General features: G+C 39.4%; 2 protein-coding genes across 2 annotated transcripts; both read right to left on the bottom strand.

Moving 5' to 3' along the window:
• Positions 1 to 2,464: 2,464 nt before the first annotated feature.
• Positions 2,465 to 26,593, bottom strand: Txndc12 (thioredoxin domain containing 12). Its single transcript, XM_020182170.2, has 7 exons — positions 26,372 to 26,593; positions 14,300 to 14,360; positions 9,410 to 9,462; positions 8,216 to 8,289; positions 6,219 to 6,288; positions 5,194 to 5,277; positions 2,465 to 3,319 (listed from the first exon to the last, which is right to left on the bottom strand). Exons 1-7 carry the CDS (start codon positions 26,460 to 26,462, stop codon positions 3,240 to 3,242), a joined length of 513 nt encoding a protein of 170 aa, XP_020037759.1. The 5' UTR covers positions 26,463 to 26,593; the 3' UTR covers positions 2,465 to 3,239.
• Kti12 (KTI12 chromatin associated homolog) lies at positions 11,067 to 14,287 on the bottom strand. Its single transcript, XM_020182169.2, has one exon. The coding sequence runs from the start codon at positions 12,499 to 12,501 to the stop codon at positions 11,443 to 11,445; it is 1,059 nt and encodes a 352-aa protein (XP_020037758.2). The 5' UTR covers positions 12,502 to 14,287; the 3' UTR covers positions 11,067 to 11,442.
• Positions 26,594 to 26,616: the final 23 nt, after the last annotated feature.

Genomic DNA, 26,616 nt, shown 5'->3' with positions numbered 1-26,616 from the left:
GTCTGCGGTCAGCTTCAATCTCATAATCCCTTTGGTCTTTATACTCTGAACAGGGAATTACTTAATGCTCCCAGAAACAGCTTTGTATCTCAGCATTTTTGCACAGACCTTTGTCTCAATGTTAAGGTGCCTTCCTCAAAATCCTACCTTACTTTGTGCTACTTGTGGACCTCAGTCTTCCTGTTGGTATATGATGGCTAAAGATGGTCAACCCTAGGGAATCAGCACTGCTCATTGATGAGCACTGCTCACCACCAGGCATGACTGCACAGGCTGAGCACTAGAAATAAAATGGTAAGCAATGAGTCCCCCCCCACCCCTTTTTTTCTTTTGGTGATACTGGGAGCTGAACTCATGCTTGGTAGGCAGGCATTCTACCAGTTCAGCCACACCTCCCCTCCCCTCTGTCCTTTCTACTTTGGTTATTTTGGAGATAGCATCTTGTGTTTTGACCAGCTGAAATGGACTACAGTCCAACTATTGATTGAGACTGGTCTCAAATTGCAGTCCTCCTGATCTCCACCTTCTGAATAGCTGAGATTACAGGCATGAACCACTGCACCCAGTCCAGAGTCCCTACTGTCATATAATTTACATTCTGGTGAGAAAGGTTGACATTAAATGAATAATCACACCAATAGTTAATTTCCATTACGGTAAACAACCCCTGTTCCAACAAGTCAGACCTCAGAATATGAAGAAAGCAATGTGCTGGAAAAGGCATGAGTTTAAATAGTGGTGGTTAGAATTTAGTATTTATGTAGTTTAGACCTGAGGACTAAGCACTTCCTTCTCTGAAGTTCCCTCTTCCAGAAAATGAAGTTAAGGCCTATCACACAGGATCACTGGTGGTGGTTTAAAGAGAATAGATTAAGTGCTGGGGCACGGCTCAGATGGTAGAGTACCTTCCTGGCAAGCACCAGGCCCTGAGTTCAAGCCCCAGTACTGTGAGAGAGAAAAAGAGAAAGAGAGAATGGATAAAAAGAACCTACCACAGAACTTGACAAGCCAGTTGAAGATATATTGTTTTGGAACCTTGGTACACAGGACAGAGGAATAGCCTCTACTCCAAAGGAAAATGGCCAGTTGATGACAGCCAGATGTGCAAATAGGTAACTTCAATATAAAGTGGTACAGAACTGTGATAGCTATCTTGGAGGAGGAAGATTTTATCCTCATGACAAAGGTCAGAGAAGACTGAAAGATGTGGCTCAAAATGGACTATGAAGGAAGACTAGAAAGAAAATAAGTAGGCAGAAGAAAACAAGGTGAGCAGGCACAAAGGCATAAGACAGCATGTTCTCAGAGAAACTCAATTTGATGTCACCACAACACAAAATGCCAAACGGGAATGGAGACAAATGAGGCTGAAGTGGGCAGCTCCTTAAGGGCCATGCTTAAGATCTCAACTTTATTTAGTTAATTTTTGGTGGTACTGGGGCTTGAACTCAAGACTTTACACTTGCTAGGCAGGGGCTCTACCACTTGAGTCATTCTATAAGCCCTTTTTATGTTGGGTAATTTTAAGATAGGGTCTTGAACTATTTGCTCAGGTTGTTCTCAAACTGTGATCCTCCTGACCTCTGCCTCCTGAGTAGCTAGGATTACAGGTGTGAGCCACCAGCGCCTGGCATGATCTTGACTTTATTTGGCACCGTTTTCCTCCAACGTTAGAAATTCTTCTTCTATAAAATGGAAATTACAATAGTACCTCTCTCACAGGGCTGCCAGAAGACTAAATGGAGTAACACTCATAAAACAATTAGAAGAGTGTCTGGCAATCTTGAAGCCCAAATTATTTCCTAATAGAATACCATTATTTTAGAGGTGGCAGGAAGGTTTTAAGAAGAGATATGACATGGTCACATTCATGTTTTGGAAAGATCACTCTGGGGAAAGCAAGGAGAATGGATTATAGGAGAAAACATTAGAGGCAAGTAAGCAAGTTAAGAGGCTGTCACAATAAATAGCCCAGGAAGGGGAAGTGGGGGAGGGAAGTCTGATTTGTGCTAAACAGCGATCGAAGGATGGATGGAAGGCACGAAGGAAGGAAGGAAGGGAGGGAAAGGTACAAGAGGTGGGGTGTATCTGTAGTCCCAGCTACTCAGGAGGCTGATGCAGGCTGATCTCTTGAATCCAGGAGTTTGAGGCTAGTCTAGGCAGCATAACAAGACCCCATCTCAATTAAAAAAGAAAAGCAGGGCTGATGGAGTAGCTCAAGCAGTAAAAGCGCTTGCCTAACAAGCATAAGGCCCTGAGTTCAAACCCCTGTGCTGCCATTAAAAAAAAAAAAAAGAAAGAAAAAAAAGTATAAAGTGATGAGCCCTGGGGCTCATTTGGATATGGGTGGTAAAAGAACAGTTGTCCTAGGTTGGACTCCTAAAGCAGGCCCTCAAGGTTAGTTTTCTTCCTAAAGTGATCACCCTCCCTCCATTCTCCAATAATAGAAGGCCAATACAGAACATTTCCTTTAAAAGTTTTATTAAAGTTTAATGGAACAATCAATATTTTATCTTTTGTTAATCTCAGTACAAAAATACAGTTGATGACTTGACAAAAATGGCTCCACAGAGGACCTGAAGTCTTCAGTCTCTCCAACAGTTACAAGGGAAAGCATGCTTCCAGTTGGTGCTGAGTCCAAGCACACAGCCATTTCCTGCACATACATGCGTGCAAACAGGAAAGCCAGAGTAGGATAAGAGGAAGGCAGTCACAGGGATTGAGGAAGAAGCCCAAGATTATCCCCAAAAGAAAAAATAAGCTGGTTTCCTTGATAGTGGGTAGAATTACTGATTTACACTTAGGATTTGCTGTTTTCTTAAAAATTGATAAGGTATTCCCGCAATTTTAACACTGTAGAAAAGATGCCATCAGTCTCCTTTTACCACCAAGGTGAGAAAAGGGGGAGGAAATGGGTAAGGACTCAAATACTGAAGTGTGAGGAGTAAATCTTCAAGTGGCTCAAGTTTTGTATCAAAAGGTTTCATTCTTTACATTCAAAGACAAATGGATATTTAGGTGACAGGGATCAGAAGGAAATCTACCCCACTCTGCTAGGTCTACAAATACACAGACTAGCTTTCTTAGCAGACCTCCTCCACAGAGAGAGTTCCTTCCAGCATAGGTAGAAGTAAGGTTTCCTGGTCAGTTTAATTGTTCTGGGTGAATCCTCAGTATTCCCTCTCCTGATGCTTTCCTTCCAGAACACCAACTTTGATGAAAAAAGGGATAGGGTCATGTTACAACTCATCTCCAAGATGTTTCTCTCTGAAGGCATCACCGGTCAGTCTTTCCTGAGCTTCCTTCATCCCCTGAACAACTGCAAAATAAAAGGTAAAGGGAAAAGTATGAAACAGCTTTTTAATATCTGACATTTGACAACAAATACACATTTTTAAATGTCTTGGGGAAATATGAGAAAAATACAAGATCTGAACTCAAGATCTAGTTCTGTATGTCATTATCTCTTTAATTTGTTTCCTTGTCTATAAAAGGAGATGCTACGTACTTCACACATTACAGTTATAAAAGTTAAATGAGAGAATGAATAATAGAAGTACTTCATAAACAAAGAAGACTTTAAAAAAAAACCTAGAAAGACAGACTTAGGCAGGCAGAAAATGAAATTTCTTGTTTACCTCTTATGGATTTACATTTCAAGGAGGCAAGCTATTTTGGTACAGGCCAGTGAGGGGTAGTTCTATAATGGCAGACAGGGAGCAAGGTTGAGCCAGTCTGTGAATCTTGGAGAGCAAATCCATAGCCCCTAAAAGCCAGGTAATATAGCTTTTTTCCCTTTTGTTATGCCTATGCCTGGAGTAAAGGCAGATTTGATGTTCCAGTTTCATGTCAGCTGAGCCATAGGTAACTCTCCAGGAAAGTCTTGTGTTCATATTTGGACTATGCCCATGTGGAGATAGCAGCGGTAACTTGAATAAAATTCTAAAGGGAAGGTGAATCTTGGGGGACAAGAAAAGGGGACCTAAAGCACAGCTGCCCTGCTTAGTGTGGAAAATCTCCTTTTAACAGCAGTCTCCAGGGATCTGCACTTGGTTAAGGAAGATGCCAGTGTGCTTAGCCACAGGAAGGAGATGGCAGTATTTCTAGATCTCTTCCCCTTTCCTATTCTGGGAATAAGAGTTCCAAGATTCAAATCATAAACTAATCAATGACCTGGCAGCCTAACAACAGGAGACACATGGCAACTTAGCAAACAATTCCCTTTTATAGATCAGGGGAAAAAGGAAGGAAAACAGCAACAATACATGGCATGAATTCTATTCTCTGCCTTTAGAATGGCTGTGCTGCAGAATTAGAGACCAAAAAAAGCATGACTTCAGCCTTCCTTCACCTGTCTGTACTAATGCTGTTTCCTCTGCCTGGAACATGCTTTCTCATTCTTCTGTTGACTAGGTCTCATTCTTCAGGACTCAATCTACTCACACATTCCTCCAGGAAGCCTTATAGATTCTATATGTTGAGCTGCATGCATCCACATCTCACTTCCATAGTTTGAAATGTCCAGAGACAAATTCTAATACTTCTAGTTCCTAATTAAAGTTTACCATCTCTGAATTCTTTTAGACTTGTTCAACTAACAGTTTGTATTCTCTTTCCTCTGGATTTTTTTTTTTCTGAACTGCGGTTTGAACTCAGGGCTTCACACTTGCAAAGCGGGCACTCTAATACTTGAGCCACACCTCCAGTCCATTTTGCTCTGGTTATTTTGGAGACAGGGTCTTGGGAATTATTTGTTCAGGCTGGCCTTGAACTATGACCCTCATGATCTCAGCCTCCTAAGTAGTTAGGATTACGGGTGTGAGCCACCGGCATGTGGCTCCTCTGAATTCTTATGGGAAGAGCAATACAGGTACAATGCAAAACAAAAACAACAAAAAAAGAAACCAAAAAAACCTAAGTTATGGATTCAAATTTCAACTCTGCAACTTATTAATATGGATAAGTGACTATCTCTGTAAGCCTCAGATCTACAGTTTCCTGTGGTCAGTTAGCTCTTCTAAGCAGCTAGGGAAGTGCTTTCTCCTATATCCTATACAGGATCTACCCAAAAGCTAATCATGCAGGTGATGTTCAGCTAACAGGTTACACATAAGTTCCTATCACAAACTTTGCCTGTGGTTTATTCTAGTTAAATCTAGCAGCCCTCCCTCCTTTATCTCAGCAGAACGGTACCTTGCTCGGCACTGACGTAGAAATACTTGTAGCTGGGGTTTCCACTCTCATTGATGATTTCAGGATGCACCTTGCCACTGGGATCTATTGTAGACAAAACAGCACAAGGATTACAGTAATTAAACAGAGAGGTACCTCAAACACCATATGGTACACTAGGTCCTCCAGGAAATAAGACCTGTCCACTATCTCATCACCCTACCATTGCATTTCGTGCTATAATCAATTCCTTACACTTCTCTGAACACAATCTACCATCCCAACCCCTTGTGTTGGTACATTATTGCTTCTGGCATGTTTCTTTTCTGCTTGATGATGGGATTTTTATTTGTATCCTCAATAGAATCTAACTGAATCTTAAACAAAGAAGGTGGTCATTAACTATCTAGAAAGACATCTGTCTGGTTATATTACTATTTTGTTGATTCAGCTGCTCTACAGAGTCAGAGGCAGAAATTATGGTTTATCTGTCCCTGTACATGTCTGGCTTGACATATAGCTGATGTGCAAATGACTGCTGACTAAAAGAAATGGAAGATCAAACTTTTGTCACTGCTCATAAAAGCAGTTAATTAATGGGAAATGTTCCACAAATTTACACTTCTAGTATTCTGAACTCCTCTCTCTCTTCCTATCCCTCTCCCCCCCTCTTAGTCTGTTTCTCTCTCTGGATCTCTCTCTCTCTCTCCTGAGACAGGGTATCGCAGTGAGGCACAGGCTGGCCTCAAACTTGCCATTCTCCTGCTTTAGCCTCCTGAATGCTGGGATTGTAGACATGCACCTCCACACCCATATCTCCAACTCTTTTTTTGCCCCCTCACTTCTCTTTTCTTTTTTTTGGGGGGGAGGGTATTTTGGGCCTCATGCTTGCTAGGCAGGTGCTCTACCACTTTAGCCATTCCACCAGCAGTCCCCTAGTCTCTTAAAACTGATTTTTGTTTTGTTTTTGACATCTTAGTATAGCTTTACTAGGTGGAGTCAGTGCCCTGCACCATTGATCTCCAGATTAAGATCTTTTGCCTTACCCAAGAAAAGGATTCGTGGAATATAACCCCCATCAGGGCTAAAATCTTCATCCTTGGGTTCCTCTTCATCCTATTAAGATTAAATATTAACTTTACATCAGATCATGACCTCCCCTCTCCTTAAAACCTTTCAGTGGACTGCCCACCTTGCTGAGGCTTACAAAGCCTTACACGATTTGCTCCCCCAGGCACTTAAACTTCATGTTCCACCTTGTTCAGTCCTTTTTTAGCCACATTAACCAGCTTACTGTTGTTGTCATTCAATAAACCAAACATGCTCTTAACTCAGGCTTTTAGACTTGTTCTTACTCTCTGCCTGGATAGTTTCCCTGTCATCCACATGACTATTTCTGCTTCAGATTTTTCCTCAAATGTTACGTTTTTCTCTACCCACCTATTTAAAATTGCAAGCCATCCCTTTCATCCTTTTTGTCATAGCATTTACCACCACTTGACATATTTTGTCTTTCACCATTAGAATGTTACTTCAGTGTTCACTGCTGTACTTCCCTTAACTGTATCACTCACTTGCATGCAGTATTTCTTGAATGCATAAATTATTAACATTGGCACTTTAACTACAACTTTGGAGTAAGTCTTCTCAGGAGATACATACAACCACACAATCAGTTTTGTTTTGTTTTTTGCAGTGCTGGGATCAAACTTTTTCCTGAGACAGGTGCTCACTATATAGCCCAGACTGGCCTTGAACTCACAATCCTCCTGCCTCTGCTTCCTGAGGCATGCACCACCATATCTAGCTTTATTTACTTATTTTTCTGCAGTACTGGGGCTTGAACTCAGGACCTTCCAGTTGAGCCACCACTCCATCAGCCCTATTTTTGTGAAGGGTTTATCGAGATAAGGTCTCGTGGAACTATCTGCCCAGGCTGGTTTCGAACTGCAATCCTCCTTATCTTTGCCCCCTGAGTAGCTAGGATTACAGGCATGAGCCACCAGCACCAGCTGTTTTTTCTTTTTTTAAGAAATCTCTGAAGTTACAGAATGCTCCCTGAAGACATTAATTCTGCCTTCTTTGAACACTCTAATTTACCACAGAAAGTGGTGAGTTTATGTGCATAGCATGGGAAATCAATAATTTTACAATTTATGGTATAGTTTCCATTTCAGGGATTAAACAGTAATTTATCCAAACTGTAATATAATGTCTTGATGAGGTACAGCAGCACTGGACTATCCACTAGCTACATAGGTCACTCCTTTGCTGCTTCAATGTTAACTGTTAATGTATTCAAGAGAGTCTCAGTCCTATGATTAAGTAAACATTAACTTTAAAGAGACTTAATGGCTAGAGGTTACCACCATAGAGTATCCAAGTAATACTACATTTGAAGAATATGGCCTAAAAGGACACAGCTAGGTCATAGAACCTATTCTCATTTATTAGGCTCTATGATTTTGATGAAATTACATACTTCCTGAGGCTTAAAAAACCCTTCAAAGACTAAGATCTGATAGTTGATGACTCAAGATTTCAAGACTTGAAGTCTATATGAAGTCCATAAAAGATATCTTTTGAGGAAACAGAAAGGTTGTACACATAAGCCTAGCACAGGTACTCAACTGAACCACATTTTGTAGGGAGCTATAGCCTTCATGTATGAGTGTATCTTTAGAATAGCTATACAAACATGTAAAACATCTCATAAACAAAAACTAAGGGTGAAGGCTGAAGGCATGGCTCAAGCAGTAATGCACATGGGTAGCAAGTGTGAAGTCCTGAATTCAAACTCCAGTATCTCCAAAAAAGCAAATAAACAGAATAAATAATAAACTAAGGATGAAAGAACCTTAAAATTTAGTCATCTTATTCAGGTTCTCCTCTCCAAAGGAGATGTTGGATGACTTTTTAACATATCTGAGCAAAAACATGTGAGTAGCCAGCTCTGCTCAATATGATTTTATACCACTGATACTAAATCTGAAACATAGCTTTAAAAATCATAGCAAAAAGGGAGAAACTATTGCAGCCTTACCTCCAGATTTACCATAACAAAATTATGAGAAAGTTCTGAAATTTCTTTAGATTCTGCAAATTTGGGTTTTAAAGCTGGGGGAAAAAAGAAAAGACTTTGGAATAGAAGAAACATTGAAATATCTACTAATTTTCCTTGATAATTCAGGCATCTGCTAAATAGACTCATACAACTGAAACTTTACTTTTAACTCTAAAAAAACTAGATTTGGAGCCAAGTATGATGGTACACCCTGTAGTCTCAGCTACTGTGGAGGCTGGATGTAGGAGGATCACTTAAGTCCAGGAGTTTGAGACCAGCCTAAGCAACAAAGCAAGACCATTTCTCAATCAGAAGAAAAATAGAAACAAAATTAAAACCCAGACACCTAGGTTCATGTCCTGCTTCTGACACTTATTTGCATAGATGTGACATTCAGTGACTTATTGCTCTGAAGCTTTTATCTCATTTACAAAATAAGAATAATGGTATACAAATGAGAAAATTATCACTATTTGCTTTTTATAGTGACATTTATAACTTCTATTGAAAAACAGAGTAACAATCAGTCACTACTATATATATGAATACACACATTAATTTTACATGCCTTTTTTTTTCCGGCTTTACTAGAGGTGGAACTCAGGGCCTTGCACTTATTAGGCAAGCATTCTACCACTTGAGCATGACTCCAGTCCTCTTTTCTTTTTCTTTCATTTTTTGAGACAGGTCTCCTGCATCAGGGTCCCAAGGGCTAGGATTACAGAAATGCACCACCATGCCTAGCTTTTACACTCCTTTTCCAACTGAGATTTTATTAAGTGCAGCATACCAAAATGAAAGTTAAAACCTGACCATGAAAGTGGCAAGGTAGTATATAGCAAAAGAATATAAGCCATGAAGTCAAATAACATTGGGTTCTAATTTGGTTCCCACCTCCTCTAGAAGACTTCTTCTAACCACTTCTCACATTTCTGTACATTACTATAGGACATATTAAAATCCCATTCTCGTGGTACAGTAACAGTATCTTAATCATCCCATCCTCCCTAAAGCCCTCTGCAAGTGTAACTGCAAATTTCATGGAGGAAGGAAATCTTTGTCACATATTTCTTTGGTATTCATTAAAATAATCAGCAGTGCTGTGCATTCATTGAATGTTAAGCCTTTGACAATGCATTTAGATTTGATTTTAGATTGAGCTCTTGGACTTACCTTTGCAAGCTCCACACCAAGACTTATGGATAATCACCATCAGGGGCAATCCACTTAAAAACAAAGAAATTATATTCTAGTAAATTTACTCCTTCAAAGCCATTCTATTAAAATGATCAGTTTATAGACAAAGATTAATGTATAAAATTTCCTATAGTATGATTTCAACTGGAAAACTGTAAGGCAATCTAAATACTTAAAAAGAGATTATTACAACAAAATTGTTGGTAAATTCTGACATTTCTGAAAATTCTTCAAATTTGGACTTTAAAGCTAGGGAGAAGACTGTGGAATAAAAAAAACCAAATCAGAGTATTTTTAAACTACTACTAAATGGTTATTATTATATGATCAGTGAAAATGTGCTTTTTATAGGTATATTAACTACAAAACAAGGATAAAAATTATCTAGTCTGGTTTTAATCACACAAATATGTACAGAAAAAAGAAGACCTGAAAGGAAACAACCAAAATATAATGGCAGTTATTGGCAGCCATTGGCTTTCTCCATCACATAGCCCCCTGTATCACCATACCATAATACCATACACTGTATACAAGGTCCAGCTGCACTTACCACATTAACCTGTACCTATTATATACCCATCTCCCGCCAGTATACTTGGAGCTTCCTAAGACAATAAACTGTTGGCTGTATCCCCTCTGACTAGCACATCCAACATTAATGATACCAAATACTTACATAGCATTTACTAGATGCCATACAATTCTAAATATACACAAACTTTAAATATATACAAATCAACTCATTTAATAAGTGCCAAATTAGTTAGTTAGCGATTTTACCTTAGGCCTTCTACAAATCTGGGATGGATTTGTGCCTTCAATACTTGTAAAGCTTTTAAATCACACAGAAGGCTAAGTTGAAGTGGGCAGTGGGATCTGCGCAACACTGTAATAGCAAAACTGTGTTGAATCTTAAGTGACATTGTGCTAAGAAATTTACTCGCATTATATAATTTAAATATTCAAAACAACTCTTGGTTTCATAATAGAAATAAGAAAACTGGGTTGGAAATGTAGTACAGTTGCCTAGCATGTCTGAAGTCCTGACCTCAATCCCCAGAGAGAGAGAAGGGAATATGAGTGTAGATTAAATATTTGGCCACATAAAATCTAGGATCTACCACTTACTAGCTAACTCAGAAGTCTGACTCCAAAACCAATTTTCTGACCGTAAAAGTCTACTTCAATTTAAAATGACAATTCAGAACCCATGGGTTTAAACCTAACACAACCAATAAAGAACTAGCTTAGAATTAGGAAATAGAAGTTGGAAAAGACCTTTGAGGTTGCCTAGACCAAACCTCCATTTCACACAAATGAATCTTCTCTTGTGCATCAGAAACAAAAGCAAAGATTAGTCTTTGGAAAATCAAAAACACTGATAGGTATAATAGTTACCATTTGTTCAATGATACCAGTGATAGAATGGTATTTGTCGTGAAACACAGAATGAAGCACAATAGTTATGGAAGTTATTATAATACAATCACTCCAGGTTAGGCCAAACAATCTAGCCTCTCATTAAGCAGTATCAAAGTACTATTTCAGTCAAGGTATAACAATGACACACATGTATATAAAACGTAATACTAAGTTACGTGGAAAAAGTGAAAGAGATTCCAGCAGACTCTACTTTTAAAATATTTTATTGGAGGAAATAATCTAGTATGCAAAGCTTCCCAATGGCAGGACAGACTAGCAAAAAGCTGGCATAGTAATCAATTGTGTATGATATTCTAGAGTCCAATCTAAGCAAGCCCTATCCACCTGAGGTCTCTCCTCTGGAGAAATTTGCCAGGATCCTCCAAGCTAATTCCCCCTTCTCTCTAGTCTCAATTTATGTTGTAAATTTAGGACCCGGCAGAGACAGCTAAGAAAGTTTGACTCAAACTCATCAGACTCTGACAACTGAATTGAATCATACTCTGCAGATCTTCTGACAATCATTCTAGAGAAATGAAAGTGCAGAGGAAGTTAGGAGCCATGGCTTCACCCTACCCCTCTGATTAGTGCAAACTCTGGCTCAGATACTGAAGAAACATGTTGGCCAGTTCAGGCAGGTTCTCATTATTGGGATGCATTTTAGTATAGGATATAAACTGGCGACGGAGGCGACTCAGTTCTGCCATGGTGAAGGGCCTGGTAAACCGTAGGTGCTCCCTGGTGCCAGGAAGTGTTAATAAGTCCCCAGGAACAGCGCTCTTCTGCGCTTCAATCAGTCCAGCCAATACCTGGCTCGTGACTTGATCCAACTGGTGCAGAAAGCTGCCGGAGGCAAGGGGCTGGGACTGTGTAGACTGATGGGGTGGAGGAGGCCGGTTCTCAAACAGAGCAGTCCGGATCTCCTCCAAGGGCAACGGCTCTTCTAACCCCACCACGGTGAACAAAGGCCGATCCCATCGGTTCCGAGAGTCAGGAGCCTCAAAGCGCAGCGTTAACGCCTCCATTAGTTCGGGAGAGAAAAAAGTACCGGACACATGCTTTTCAGATTTCTCACACTCCGGAGTCACTGGAACTGGAGGATCTGATGTCCCGATATCCTCACGCTTCAGTTCCTTGGGTCTGTCAACCAGGACTGGCCCATTTACTTCAGAGCAGGTTGCGTACGGTTCTCTGGCGACACCCGGGCGGGTCGCTTGGAATTTCCCGTCCTCCTCCGCGCGCGGCCTCCAACTCACAAGGATGTTCCGGCTCTCCTCCACGCCCGCCACCTGAGTTCCCTGGCTCGTACTGCCAGGCCTTACGCAGTACACCAGGCACAGTGGTGTGCGCGCCGCCCGCGCAAGGCAGTAGAGCTCGTAGCGGAAACCCTTAATGTAGTTAATCGAGTCCAGGATGACTACATCGTGCCGAGTTAGACGTCGCTCCACCGAGGCTCGCAGCGCCCCACGCAAAGCCTTCTCCCGGGCAGAGTCGCCGTACACGGTCGCGTCCGCCGTGCCCAGCACCGAAGCGTCATCCACCAGGTACACCGCGTGACCCTCGGCGGCCAGTGCATCGCGCAGTTCTTCTGCACGCTGACTCTTGCCGCTGTACGGCAGCCCACAAAACACCACGAGAGGCATCCTCTCCAGAAGCCGCCATGTGCAACCGTGTTGAGTCAATTTCCGGTTGTCCGCGCATCCGGCATCAACCGGAAGTACAAGCTCCACTTCCTGCTGCTTTAGCAACAGTACCTCTTGTTTCTATGGAAACAGGAGCTCTAGGACAACAAGGCCCAGATTCAACTTTCTCAGAAACGAGATGCAAAGCCTAAAATGGCATCAGTTATTAATGCCAAAAGCTTCAGGAGAATGTGATCTCCTTGTGGTCAAAGGCTATGTTCATCCATTTATTAATGAGGATTTAATACTCATTAAAATACTGCAAAATTATTAGCACTATATTTAGCCTAAGTCCTTGTTATCCTTCATGCCCACTCTTACACTTCGTGGTTCTTAGTAAATTTTTACTCATTAACTATTTCAATCATTCAACATCTCCATTCAGAGAAGATTCAGAGATGACTCAGAGCTAGAGCGAGAGCAAGAGGAGGTGGAGAGAGAAGGAAGGGGGAGGGAGAACAAGATACAGCAGTTTTTTTTTTTTTGTTGGAACTGGGGTTTGAACTCAGGGCTTCACTCTTGCAAAGCAGGCGCTCTACTGCTGAGCCATTCCTGCAGTCCATTTTGCTCTGGCTATTTTGGAGATGGAATCTCATGAACTATTTGCCTAGGTTGGCCTCAAACCTCGATCCTCCTGATCTCAGCCTTCCAAATAGCTAAGATTACAGGTGTCAGCCACAGCCCCCAGCCAAAACACTTTTAAAAGTTACATAAGTGTATCCCAGAGTTGGAAGACATGTTTAATATTATTTGTCTAAAATCCAAATTTAGCTGTAAATGTTTAATTTTTATTTAATAAATCTGGCAGCTCTATTGCAGAAGGTTTGAGACTCTGAGTCACAAAACAGGTTTTTTTCTCCTAGGAACAGCAAATACTACCATTTAGTACATGCCAAAGTTAGAGTGTATCTATGCATGTGTATATAATGTACAAAAACATACACTGGGGGTGAACAGGTATTTGTATCTTTCCAGTACAGTATAGTAGAGAAAAATGCAAGTCTCAACTCTGCTAGTTACTAGTAGTTTAACTATTGGCAAGTCATTTCACTTTTCTGTACTTCAATTTCCTTTTCTAAAAAATGGTAAGTTATTTCATAGGTGTACCAACATCAGAGGTTGTGAAGATTGCATAAACCAATGCATGTAAAAACAGTGTTTAGCCTTCCCTCCCTTGCTTTACTTTTTCTTCCTTATGCTCCCAGTAGTCTGTGCATAAAACAAACCTACTTGGGAAACAAGACTACTTAGCTTGAGTATAGTAGTCAGTATGGTATGTTAGTTGAGAGACTATAGATTCTGAAGCCAGAGTGCCTGAGTCTGAATCTTGGCTGTGCTACTCATGATCCTTTTGCCTCAACCTCCCAAGTGCTGAGATTACAAGTGTGCACTACTATGTTCAGCTCTTAGTTTTCATTTATTTTTTCTATTTATTTGCCAGTACTGAAGTTTGAATTCAGGCCTCATGCTTGCTAGACAGGTGCTCTACCACTTGAGCCACTCTACCAGTCCAGTTTTCTCATTTCTTAAAAGGTAAGAGCAATACCCACCTCATAGAGTTTATGCAGAGATGAGCTAATTCATGTAATTTAATTCCTGGTACACAGTAAGCACTTAGTAAATGTTAGCTAGTATTGGTTGTTATCAGGAAATTATTCAGTTCTTGTTTTGCCTTGGCATAGCCTTTTACCTGAAATTAATGCTAAGTTGATGGCTTGAAAATTTTACTATAATGACCTAAAACCATGGATTATTATACCTGGCAGCTGCTTCTTTCTTCCCATCTTCTAGTGTCCTCCAATGAATATGATCTCCAAAACCTGGAAGGAAATAATCTTATAAACATTCACATAATGAACAAAGGACACACACAAGAAAAAAGTATGGCATGCTCGTAAGATATCCACAAAAAACTTTCCTCTGCAAGAACCTGGTGTTCAAGAATCAGCTCCACTACCTTCTAGGTATATGGGACATTGGACAGCCCCATATCCCAGGCCTCTGTTTCCATACCTATAAAATGGAGATAACACCACCTAGTGCATAGTTTTTAAGGAGATTAAATAATGATGTAAAATCTTTGTTAGCTATCACAGAGTACGCCGGTAGCATTAGAATGAATGAGACTTTTTCCACAGACTATAAAGCACATCATAATAAATTACAACTAATTGAAGGTGACAGCAATATAACTTTAGTTAAAAAGACATGGGCCCATAATTCCACTTCCATGTGAAGTGTGTAAATTTTTGTGTGTGAAACTTTAAGAGCTTACTTGAAGTGCTCCAAGTCCCAATTTCTTCATATATAAAATGGGAATGATATTGGCTACCTCTGAATGTCTGTATAAGGATTAAGGGAGTCAATGTACTTTTACGTAATTGTTACTATTTCCTCAATTCAGCCAGATTGATCTTTTCAATCAACACGTGTGTGTGTGTGTGTGTGTGTGTGTGTGTGTGTGTGTGTGACTAGAGTTTGAACTCAGGGCTTCATGCTTGCAAAACAGGGGCTTTACTGTTTGAGCAATGCCTCCATTCATTTTGCTTTGGTTATTTTTGGAGATGGGGTCTGGTGAACTATTTCCTGGGCTGGCCTGAAACCTCAGTCCTCTTGATCTCAGCCTCACAAGTAGCTAGGATTATAGGCATGAACCACTGGCACCCAGCCTCCATATCACTTTTCAATCACATCACCCGGGGTAAGAAAACCTTCAGAAGGTTTTTCAGTGCTCTAAAGATAAAGATCCAACTTGTGTGTGTCACTGGGGTTTGAACTCAGGCCCTCACATTTGCTAGGCAGGTGCTTTTACCACTTGAGTCACTCCATTAGCCCTTTTTAGTGAGGAGTGTTTTTCAAGATAGGGTCTTGGGAAGTATTTGCCAGGGCTAATCTGAACTGTGAACCTCCTGATCTCTGCCTCCTGGGTAGCTAGGATTATAGATGGGAGCCACTGGCACCTGGCAAATCCAACTCTTAAAACATGGCTTACAGAGGCTTTAAGAATATGGCACTTACCCACCTCTCCAGCCCCACTTTTCCTAAAACCCCATACAAGAAGTACTTTTACTTCTTTAAATGCAGCATTTACTCTCTCCCTGTTAGGCTCTCATAATTGCTCTACCTCTGCCTTTTCTTCCCACCTTCACCTCCAACTCAGTATAAATCTAGAGGGCCTTTCTTATTAATCTTCCCCAACTCTCAAACTACTCTGTTATTCTTGCTACATCACAGCCCTTCCAGGCTGAATTGTAAATGTTTATGTGCCCATCAAACTCACTCCAAGGGGAATTCCCTAAGTGCTGGGGCCAAATTCGTCTCTTCCCTCCTGCTTCCTTAGCACTTAGAAGTACCCATGGCTGTAGTAAGTGCTCCATAAAATAGTTATTGAGTAAATGAATCCTATTTAGGCCAAATCACATAAAAGACCAACTTTATATCCAGAAAATGTTAGTGATCATAGTAATACTGCTCTTTATTAATTACCTTATATGTGCCTAACATGCTACATGTGCTAATTCATTTAAATTTGTCCTTAACAATAACCCATTTTTATTTCACCTCTCTACATTTCAGTTTTTCATTATTAAAACAGGCATAATAATAACTGGATTTCATAAGGCCATCATTGAATATTAAATAAGAAACATATATACATACATAAACCTTAACACAGTGCTTAGCATATTTTAAACAATTAGTAGTTTTTACTGTTATTTACAGTTGAGACTTCTTAAGCTTAGAGAAGTTACATTACATCAGCTGCACCAGGTCATGTTACTGCTAAATGGCCAATTTAGGATTTAACCTTCAATGTTGTGCCTTTTTGCTTATTACATCTGTTTTCCTCCAGATCTTCTTCCTTCCTTCCTTTTTCTTTTTTTTTTTTTTTTTTTTTTTTTGGTACTAAGGATTAAACTCAGCTTCCCACTTGCTATGCAAGTGCTCTACAACATGAGTTGCTCCCCCAGTGCCAGATGTTTTTTCCTCAGAAATAAAATTCAAATCTAACTGCCATCAATGTTTCCACAAGGAAATAAAAATTAACTTAGATTAGCACATAGAAGCAATATCCAACCATCATCACCTCACAATTCCAACAGCATGGGCTGCTGGCCAATAAAAAATGTGTCACTTGCCCAGGGCCCAACAATTGATTCTGAAGAATGAGTAATTGAGAGTGAAATTGGGAGGATGCCCAGGAAAACTGGAAGGTGCCTAAAGTGATTACTATTATTCTACCTTTAATCCCTAAACTCAGCCAACTGAATCATGCTTTGCCTGACTAAACAGCCTGAAGGAATACCTACCTACAAAACAATGAAGTCTCAGATAAAACAGACTTTCAAATGTACTCACTGGACTCACAGTAATAATGGAAATCCCTCTACAAACTCTAAGTAAGCTAAAACCAGATGAGGAACAGTGAGCAACAAGCAAAAAGGCCTCCCTGAAAGCAAACATCCATTATGATGTGGCAAAATGGAGATGAACTTGAAGACTTCTTTATTACCCCAACCCTCAAAAAAAAAACCAAAAACTAGACAGACACCAGGTCCTAGGAAGTCCCACACTCCCCACCAGTCCCACCTCTGGTTTCTAAATCTTTTCTAATGGGAAGCATTCCCCACTTAGGCCTCCAGGATAGTCAATGGTGAACAACCATTATGAGCTCATGATCATAGATGACCAAGAAATGTAAGAAAACCTGTCATCAGAAGAGCAGAAGCAATAGTTAGACCCAGGATTTCATATATTAGGATCATCAGCCACAAAATATAAAAATACCTATGTATGAAAGGTTTAAAGAAATAACATGGGAATCACAACAAACAGGCAAGCAACACACAAAATAAATTGGCAAATCTATACGGGCACCAAATAGACCTTATAGAAATTAAAAATATGTTGAAATACAAAGGAATGATAATTCAGTGGTAAAAAGCTACAAGCAATCAAGCCACAAAAAGATATGGAGAAACCTTAAATACTTATTGCTAAGTGAAAGAAATCAATTTGGAAAGGCTACATACTATATAATACCAATTATATGACATTCTGGAAAAGGCAAAATCGTGGATACGGAAACAAAGATTAGTAGTTGCCAAGAACCCATGGGCAGGGGAGAGACATGAACAGGTGAAGCACAGAGTATTTTTACAGTAATTTGAAACTATTCAGCAGGGTAGGTAATGTTAGACATATGTTGTTATGGCCTGAATTGTACATACACCCACCCCTTCCCCCTACAAATCCAGATGTTGAAGTCCTAACCTCCAGTATTTTAGAATGTGACAGCATTTGATATGCAGTCTTTAAGAGGTAGTTCAGTTAGAATGAGGTCATTAGGGTGGGTCATAATTCTTACAAGAGATTAGAACATAGACATAGATAGAGAAATACAAGGAGAAACCAACCTTGCCAACACCTTAATCTTGGACTTCTAGCTTTCAGAACTGTGAAAATATGCTTCTCTTGTTTAAGCCATGCAGTCTGTAGTATTTGTTATGACAGCCATAGCAAACTAATATATATGTCAGTATTTATTTATCAAAACCCACAGAATATATAACACCAAAAGAGAACTCCAGTGTAAACTGGGGATCGTCATTAACAATAATGTGTAAATATTGGCTCATCCAGTCCCACAAAGATATGTATTGAATGTTTTCTCTCATTTGTGGAAGTTAGGAGGAACTAAAACACCAACGTCATGAAAGTAAAGGAGGGACTAGGAAGGGGAAAGGACAAGGGGGAGGGAGGAGGTGATAAGACAGAGTAATAGAGGGATGAATATGATCAAAGTACATTATATGCATGCATGGAAATGTCATGGTAAAACCCATTACTATGTACAATCTAATATATGTTGATAAACTTTTTAAAAAATACGGCTCAGCAACTATAGGGCAGGTACCACATTAATGTAAGTTGTTAAGGGGGGGAGGATGAATGGAAAGAATAAAGTTTATATATGAGAGCTGCATTTTCCATTCAGTTTTTCCATAGATATAAAACTGCTCCCAAAATAAAGTCTATCAACTTAAAATAATATTCAATGGATTGGTTAAAATAGCAAACCATAGACAGATGGGGAGACAGATCAGATGTTATTGAGAACGCAACATGGAGACAAGGAGATGGACAATATGACAGGGAAGCCAAGAGACATGAAGTAAATTGATTAGGTCTAGTACATACAAAATGAGAGTTTCAGGGCTGGAGTATAATTCAGTGGTAGAGCCTTGCCTAGCATGTGTGGGGCACCATGTTCAAATCCCCAGCACTGAAGAAACAAAACCAAAAACAGTAACAACAACATAAACCTCTGGAATCTCAGAGTGAAAAGATTAAAGAAAAAGACATATTTAAATAGCTAATGGATGAGAATATTGCAGAATGAGATAAAAAATGAACCTGCAGATTTGTTTATAATGTGTACCAACTAGGATAAGTTATAAAAATAAAACATACAAATATTTAAGTGGTAGTAAAACTGTGAGACAAAAACACTGAGAGGGCATTAAAATCTGTCAAGGAGATGACATATTTCCACAAAAGATGAATAATTATATTGACAAGAAAAATGGAAAACAGAAGACAGCAGAATATCATCTTTGAAATATTGATAGAAAATAACTAAACCTAGAATTACATATCCAGAAACAAGATCAAAATAGATATGTTTAGGTAAACTGATTTTCCTCCACTATCAGGTATTCATTATTATTTCAAGAAATAAGTATTTACTGAACAGGATCATGTACTGGTGAAGAGCATAGATTCTGGACCTAGAGTCCCTGGGTTTGAATCCTGGTTCTGCTACTATATGTCTCTGGGCAAGTTAAGTAACTGTCCCAAGCTATAAAATGTTTCCATTGCTGTAAAATGAGGATAATAGTTTAGGATAGCGTCTGGGACTTGAGAATTGGTAACATTGTTTATTATAAATATGCCAGGGATTAGTCTAAGTACTTTACAAATATTGATCCTCATAAGAACCCTATGAGGTACACACTCTTATTATTCTCATTTATGGACAGGAAAACAAAGCACCAAGTATAAGCAACTTTCCCAAGGTCAGACCTGGATCTGAACCTAAGCAGTCAGGATTTTAACTCTTTGCTTTTTAGCACTATACAATACTGTCTATCTTTTACAGATACAATACTATCTATAAAATAGAAGGAGATAAGGACAAAGGGATAAAAGAGGTACCGGCAATGCAGGGCCTTGTGGACCACTATAAAGATTGGGTTTTACTGAGCTGTTGGAGGGTTCTGAGCTCTGAAAAATAAGACTGCAGGGTGTATTACAGGTTGAATTTTATGTCCCTTCCCTGCAAGGTATGTTAGAATCCTAATACACAGTACCTCAGAGTATGACCATCTTTGGGGACAAAGTCTTTACAGTGGTAATCAAGTTAAGATGAGGTTATTAAGGAGGGTCTGAACCCAATATGACTGTTTTATAAAAAAAAACAAAACAAAAATTGTGAAATTTGGATAGAGATGCACACAGACAGAATATGGCCATCTATAAACCAAAAAAAGAGGCCTGGATTAGGTCCTCCCTCACAGCCCTTAGAAGGAACAATCCTGCTGACATCTTGATTTGGGACTTCTAGCTTCCAATACTGTGAGTCAATAAATTTCTCTTTTTTAAGCCACTCAATGTGAGGTACTTTGTTACTGCATTCTTGGCAAGCTAATACAGGGGAGCAGGTAAAAGCAAGAGGCTATTGCAATGACCCAGACAAGATGATGGAGGGTTGTACTAGCTAAGAGGAAAATATTGTTGGCTTCTGGATATATTTTGAAGGCAAAGTCAACAAGATTTTGCTGTGAATATAGGCTGTGAGAAGAAAGAAGAGTTGAAAGCTGATAGAAATGATACAATGAAGAGAAGAAAATTGCTAATAAAGGACAAGAAAATAGTCACTGGTAAAATGAAATTGAGAAGGTGGGAGTACTCAAGGAACATGAATGCTTGCCAAGTAACAAGAAAGGGAGCATATATGGACACTGGTGGGTAAATGTAGTGGTGAGAAAAAAATTTTTTTTTTTTAAGACAGGGTCTTGCTATATAGCCCAGGCTAACCTGAATTCACCATCTACCTGACTCAGTCTCTTAGATGCTTGGTTTTCAGGCATGGTCTGTATGTTCCACAGTGATGAGAAATTTTTTAAAGGTCTCTTCTGATTCCTTTTGTCTTCATTAAACAGGATCCATGGTCATCAACTAAAGCAAGAATTGTGGAGAAAGTACTGGACATTTGTAAGAAGAATGAAATAGTCCCCTAAGCAAACCAGAGAAAATTATAAGGATAGCTAACGGACACATTTCAGATAGGAAATGGTGCCGGAAGAAAGCCTAGATATAAGGCATACTGAACCAATAAATGGGTAAACATATATATAAATCTAAATATTATCTGCATAAAAATTTGCAATGCCCAATTTGTAGAGTTAAAAAAAGAAAAGAACTAAGTTACTAGACAACAATTGTTTAAAGTAATGAGGGGCTGATTAAAGTAAAAGGTTTTGAGGCTCTTTTATCATTGGGGGGGTTTGAGATAATAGATTTTGCTAAGAATACATGCAAAATTTCAAGAGTAATCACATAAAGAATTAGAGTGCCAACTTCCAAACTAATAAAGGAGATAAAATAAGAGTATGCAAAGAGAAAGAAAAGGAGAAAAAAGCATAGGAAAAACAATAGTAGAAATGGAAACCGGATGAGAAATAAGCAACTCTGTCAACAATTACAACAAATAAGCCAGGCACTGGTGGTTATACCTGTATTCCTAGCTACTCAGGAGGCAGAGATCAGGAGGATCTGGGTTTGAAGCCAGCCCGGGCAAATAGTTCGTGAGACTCTATCTTGAAAATACCTAACACAAAAAAAGGGCTGGTGGAGTGGCTCAAGGTGTAGGCCTTGAGTTCAAGCCCCAGTACCACAAAGAAAAGAAAAATACACCAAATATGTGAGGGCTATACTTACCAATTAAAGTTAAAAGATAAATGGGAGGATCTGGTCAAAACAAACAAACAAATCCTGCCTCTATGGTATTTACAAAAGCTCACCTAAAACAGAAAGACTTGTAAAAATTGAAAGTAAAATGATTGAGAAGTAGATACCAGGCAAATGCCAACCAAAACAAAATCAAGGGAGCTAGATTAGTATCAGGTTAAATTAAATTTCTCCATAAACTAGGGGACTCAGAAGCTAGGTGATAATGCTTGTAGCCATAGGAGGTTATCGTTAATAGAGAGAGCGCAGCTCTGTTCAATAGAAGTTACTGCAATGACCAGAATGTTCTGTACCTGTGCAATCCAATACAGTGGCCACCAGCCACCTGTGGCTACTGAGCACATGAAATGTGGTTAAGCTAACTGGGAATCTCAGTTTTAAATTTAACTTTAAAACATTTCAATTTAAAGAGTCATAACCCTGGAGATCAATTACTCCAACCCTCATAGAAGAGGGCAGAAGCTATCCAGTGTCCCAAAGGAAATCACAACCAAAATTGAGGTCTTTTGATTCCTAATTAGCATGCTTTTCTAGTATCCTAAGTCTTCCCAAGCTGATCTACATCAGTAACTAAAAGTCTACAGGTATAACACAAAACAATTCATTGCATATACAAATTCGAGAATTCATATTAAAATACATTGGAATTTTTCATAGTAATAATAATCATCATAATTTATTGAATGCTTAGTTTATGTGATAATCAGGATAAAGATATAACAACAGTGATAGTGACTGACACATGGCATTTATCATGTACCACTTTTTTAATACTTTTACATGTATTAACTTGTTTAATATGCACAACAACCTAATGAGGTACAAACTCTAATTATTCACACCCGTCCTTTTTGTGTGTACTGGGGTTTTGAACTCAGGGCCCTGTGCTTGCAAGGCAGGCAGTCTACCACTTGAGAAATTCTGCCAGCCCTTTTTTTGGTGTCTTGGTTATTTTAGAGATAGGATCTCGCTTTATGCCTAGACCAGCCTGAACTGCCATTCTCCTACTTGTGCTTCCCAGAGTAGCTGGGGATGAGAGGCATGTGCCACTTCCCAGACTAATTATCCCTTTTTTATACATAAGGAAACCGAAGTTGAATAGTATGCCCAAAGTTACATTGCCTGTAAGTGGCAAAACTGGGACAAGAACACAGGTGGTTGGATTCCAGAGTCTATAGGTATAACCATTCACTATAATTTACTGTCTTTAGCAAACATTAAATGAATAAATGAATGAAGAAATGCAGCTTCGCCAAAGTAGAATGACAACACTACTTCAGATGTGGAAAACTTGGGTCCATTTCTTTCCCCCAAAAAAGAACTCAAACAGGTACAGTGTTTACCTTGTTACTAAAATCATCACTCTCCAGAACCTCCTTACTTACACTCATGCCAGCAGGGAACATCAGAAGACAGTCCAGTTTCTGTCACCTGAGTAGCTAATTAATTTATGCCTGTTATCTACAAAGCTAAAGTTTCCCATGTCAACAGCTCAACATTTTTTTAGAAAGAAAAGCAACCATTTCTAAATGCAGTGTTTATGTCAGAACTTCCAAGTTTTTAATCCTAAAAATTGTTTTAATGAGTGTAAGCTAAAGACATCAGAAAGTATTATCTACCCCATCCCAATTGATAAAATCTAAGTAACAAATGGTCAAAATGTCAGAGTTGGCAGCCAAGCCTCTAAAACAGGGAACACTGTCTATACCAGAAAGGTAGAATAACACAGTGCTAAATAATGTCTATCTGCAGTCAAACAGACATGAGTTGGAATCCTAGTTCTGCCACTCACTGTTTTCACAAATGCAAAATATGGCTAATAAAAATATTTGTCCCATAGGGTTGTTATGAATGTGAATAGAACACCAAGCAGAAGGTAAACACTTCATAAGCATTAATGCCAAATTTTTTATTCCAGTGTCAAATTTTTATTCTAGAGTTGATGAAGTCCTCCATTTCTGGTTCAGGCAGGAGGGCATGTGACTTGCCTCCACTGATGGCTTTCTAGTTTCTCCCTTTGCAGTGACAGGCCAGAGGCGTCCACTGGTTAAGACACTGGCTCTGGGACTGCTATTCTATCTAGTCCACTGACTAGCTGTATGACTCCTATGCCGCACTTTAGGCTGTACTAATATTTCCGTGAAATGGGGGTTGATGATAAAAATATCATATATATATAATATATATATATATATATATATAATGTTCAGGATTATTATGAGCATTAAAGTAGTTAGTACATGAAAAATGCACAGATCAGTGTCTGAAAATAGTGTATTTACAGTAAATGTTAATTACACTTCTTCCCATAGGATATAGTCTAAATTTTTAGGTCATAGAGAACAATGAAATTATTTTAGACCTTTAAAATGTTAAGAGTTGAAGGGTCCTTAAGAATCATTTCTAGTTCAATTCTCTCATTTAATAAACAGTTGCCAGGTAAGAACAGAACTGGCTTATTAGTTTCCATCTAGTGCCACTCTACACTACTATGCTTCTTAATGAAAACAGTGGGTGTCATTCAGTCTCTTCTCTCTGCAAACCATCAAGTTATTTTCTAAGTAATCAGAGCTACTTAGACATCTGGGAAGATATCTTACCAAAATTTTCAGGAAGGTGGTATGAATAGAGCATAATCTATGTCCAAAGACCCCATATGTAAGAGATACATAAAACAAAAGTTAAAAAAGTTTAAAGTATTAATTCCTTTTAGCAATTTTTCCAAAAGAGGAAATAATACCAGTTAACATTTACTAAATACTTTCTAAGTGTGTGATATGATATTAAGTATCTGTTGTTTTTTTTATCAAATCAATCTAACAGCCATTGTAAGGCTAGATGAAAAGATGCCATGTATTTCCACCTTGCTTCCTTGTAGCACCCACTCTTGGGATCTAGCTTTTATTCTATAGAGAAACCTATACTTGGGTGCAGAAAGATCATATAGAGGTAACCTCCTCAGTAGAGGAGGATGACAACTACACAGGACTTGCTATCTAACTAAGAATTTTTTTTCCCCCTAAAAGCCAGTATATTGTAGCTTTTTTTTCCTTGTTTTTCTTTTTTGCAGCATTGGGGTTTGAACTCAGGGCCTCATGCTTGGCAGGTAGGCGCTCTTACAGCTCAATCCATTCTACCAGCCCTCTAACAAAGAATTGATACCAAATGCAACACTCCAAAATACTACCTAGACCTGATACAGTACTTGGAACACAGAAAAGTATTTGTTGAGTGGCTAAGGTGGTTATTATTATACCCATTTTGCAACAGAGGAAGTGAGGCTGTGAGTGGTTAAGTCACTGGCCTAAGGCATTTCAACTAGTCATTGTTAGAATGCAGTAAAACTCAGACCTACATCCATGTTCTAACACTATACTCTTCTGTCTCCTTTGGCACTTATAATTTTATTCTAAATACTCAGTAAGTAGCCTGTTTTACAATGGGATTCTCAGTATTTAAAACATTCTGGCCTGATAGGATTCACTGTGCAGCTTCACCATTTCTATCACAAATGGAAAACCACACATTGCCTTGTCAGAAAATTTCCCTGACCTTCTTAATGGAAGTAATGCCAGTTCTCTCATCTCCTCAGCCTTTCTATTTCCTACTCTATCATACTTTCTACCCTTATCTGAAATTGTCTTATTAATTTTTTCATCAGTCTATGCTTCTCTCCACCCCCTTCCTGACTTGAATATAAGCTCCATGAGAGCAGGAATAACGTCTGTCCTGTACATTGCTGTGTCCCTAGTACCCAAGACAGAGCCTGAAATATGGTAGATGATCAAAAATTATTTACTGACTGGAGTGATTGCATTCAGGTCCACTGAATGTCAACCCAATTTCATTACCAACCACTAAATGTGAAAATGAGGATGATAGAAAACACAATTAGGCTTGGGGCATGGCTCAAGTGGTGTAGTGCCTGCCTAGAAAGCGCAAGGTTCTGCGTTCAAACCCCAGTACGCAAAGAAAACAAAAAAATCCACAAATTAAAAACTGTACGATTTCAGACCACGTAAAGTCAGTTAAAAAAAAGGAAGCGAGTTGGGAACCCATCTGCACTTCTCCCATCAGAAAAAGCATAAACCCTGAGTTCACAGTCAATCCAACTTTAATAAAAGTTGGTGAGGAGAAAAGTGGTCAAACTTAGACTGAAGATGCATGTAATGGAATCGAGAAGAGGTGCTTAAACCTCGTAAATTCCATGCACAACCACTGATCCCTCCCTCCTCAAAAAAAAAAAAAAAATCCAGTTTCTACCAATACACTGGCTGAGCCACACTAAGGACAACTATTGGTGACCCTCTAACAACAGATCTCCAGTCTTTCATTCAGCCCCTTCTTATGCATTTCCCTAGGACACAGTTGGTGTTTCCCCAAGACGAGGAGGCTCTTTTAAGGAAAAGAAAGGAATCTTCAGACCCAGGGGCAAGAGTCTCTGCAGGTGCAGGTTCTAGCGACCTTTTTCTTTTGGGAGAGAAGGTGATCTTTCCAGACAGCCCACCAAGTGAGTAGCACTATGCTGGGCTCTTAAACATGCTTGTCCTAATTTAAGGGCCATTTCTTTTCCCCAATCCAAGAAGTAATTAAGCGAGCTCTCAAGTACTACTTCCCTATCTTAATCTTTCCCAGACCCGCTACTCACTGTCCCAAGAAATCTTAAAAGTCCCAAAGAACGGTTAGGGAAGATGAAAAGGAATCCTGGCGTGGCCTAAGAGAAAACGAGACGGGAAGAGTGTTAGGGCAAGAAGAGGGTTGTACCCGGGATCAGTAAAGATTAAGAACGCGGTCTGACCCTTTCCAAGCCCAATGTGTCCATCTGAAAAGGTGACGAGGAGCAGGAGACTGAAACCCAGCAAACAGGTGGCCCCGAGACGAAGCCACATCTCCACGGCGGTAGGTGCGCAGGGCGAGCGAACTGAGCAGACGCAGGGCCGTATTCCGAGCAGAAGGTCGGCTCCGCTCCCCAACCGCAACTCAGCCCAACCTCTCGCGTTCCCAGATTTTTTTTTTTTTTTTTCAAACTGTGAAGGAAGTGAT

This window comes from Castor canadensis, chromosome 7 (assembly GCF_047511655.1).
Source record: "Castor canadensis chromosome 7, mCasCan1.hap1v2, whole genome shotgun sequence".
NCBI lineage: Eukaryota > Metazoa > Chordata > Mammalia > Rodentia > Castoridae > Castor > Castor canadensis.
Note: the sequence above shows the minus strand (reverse complement) of the source record. Positions and strands in the feature narration are given on the sequence as shown.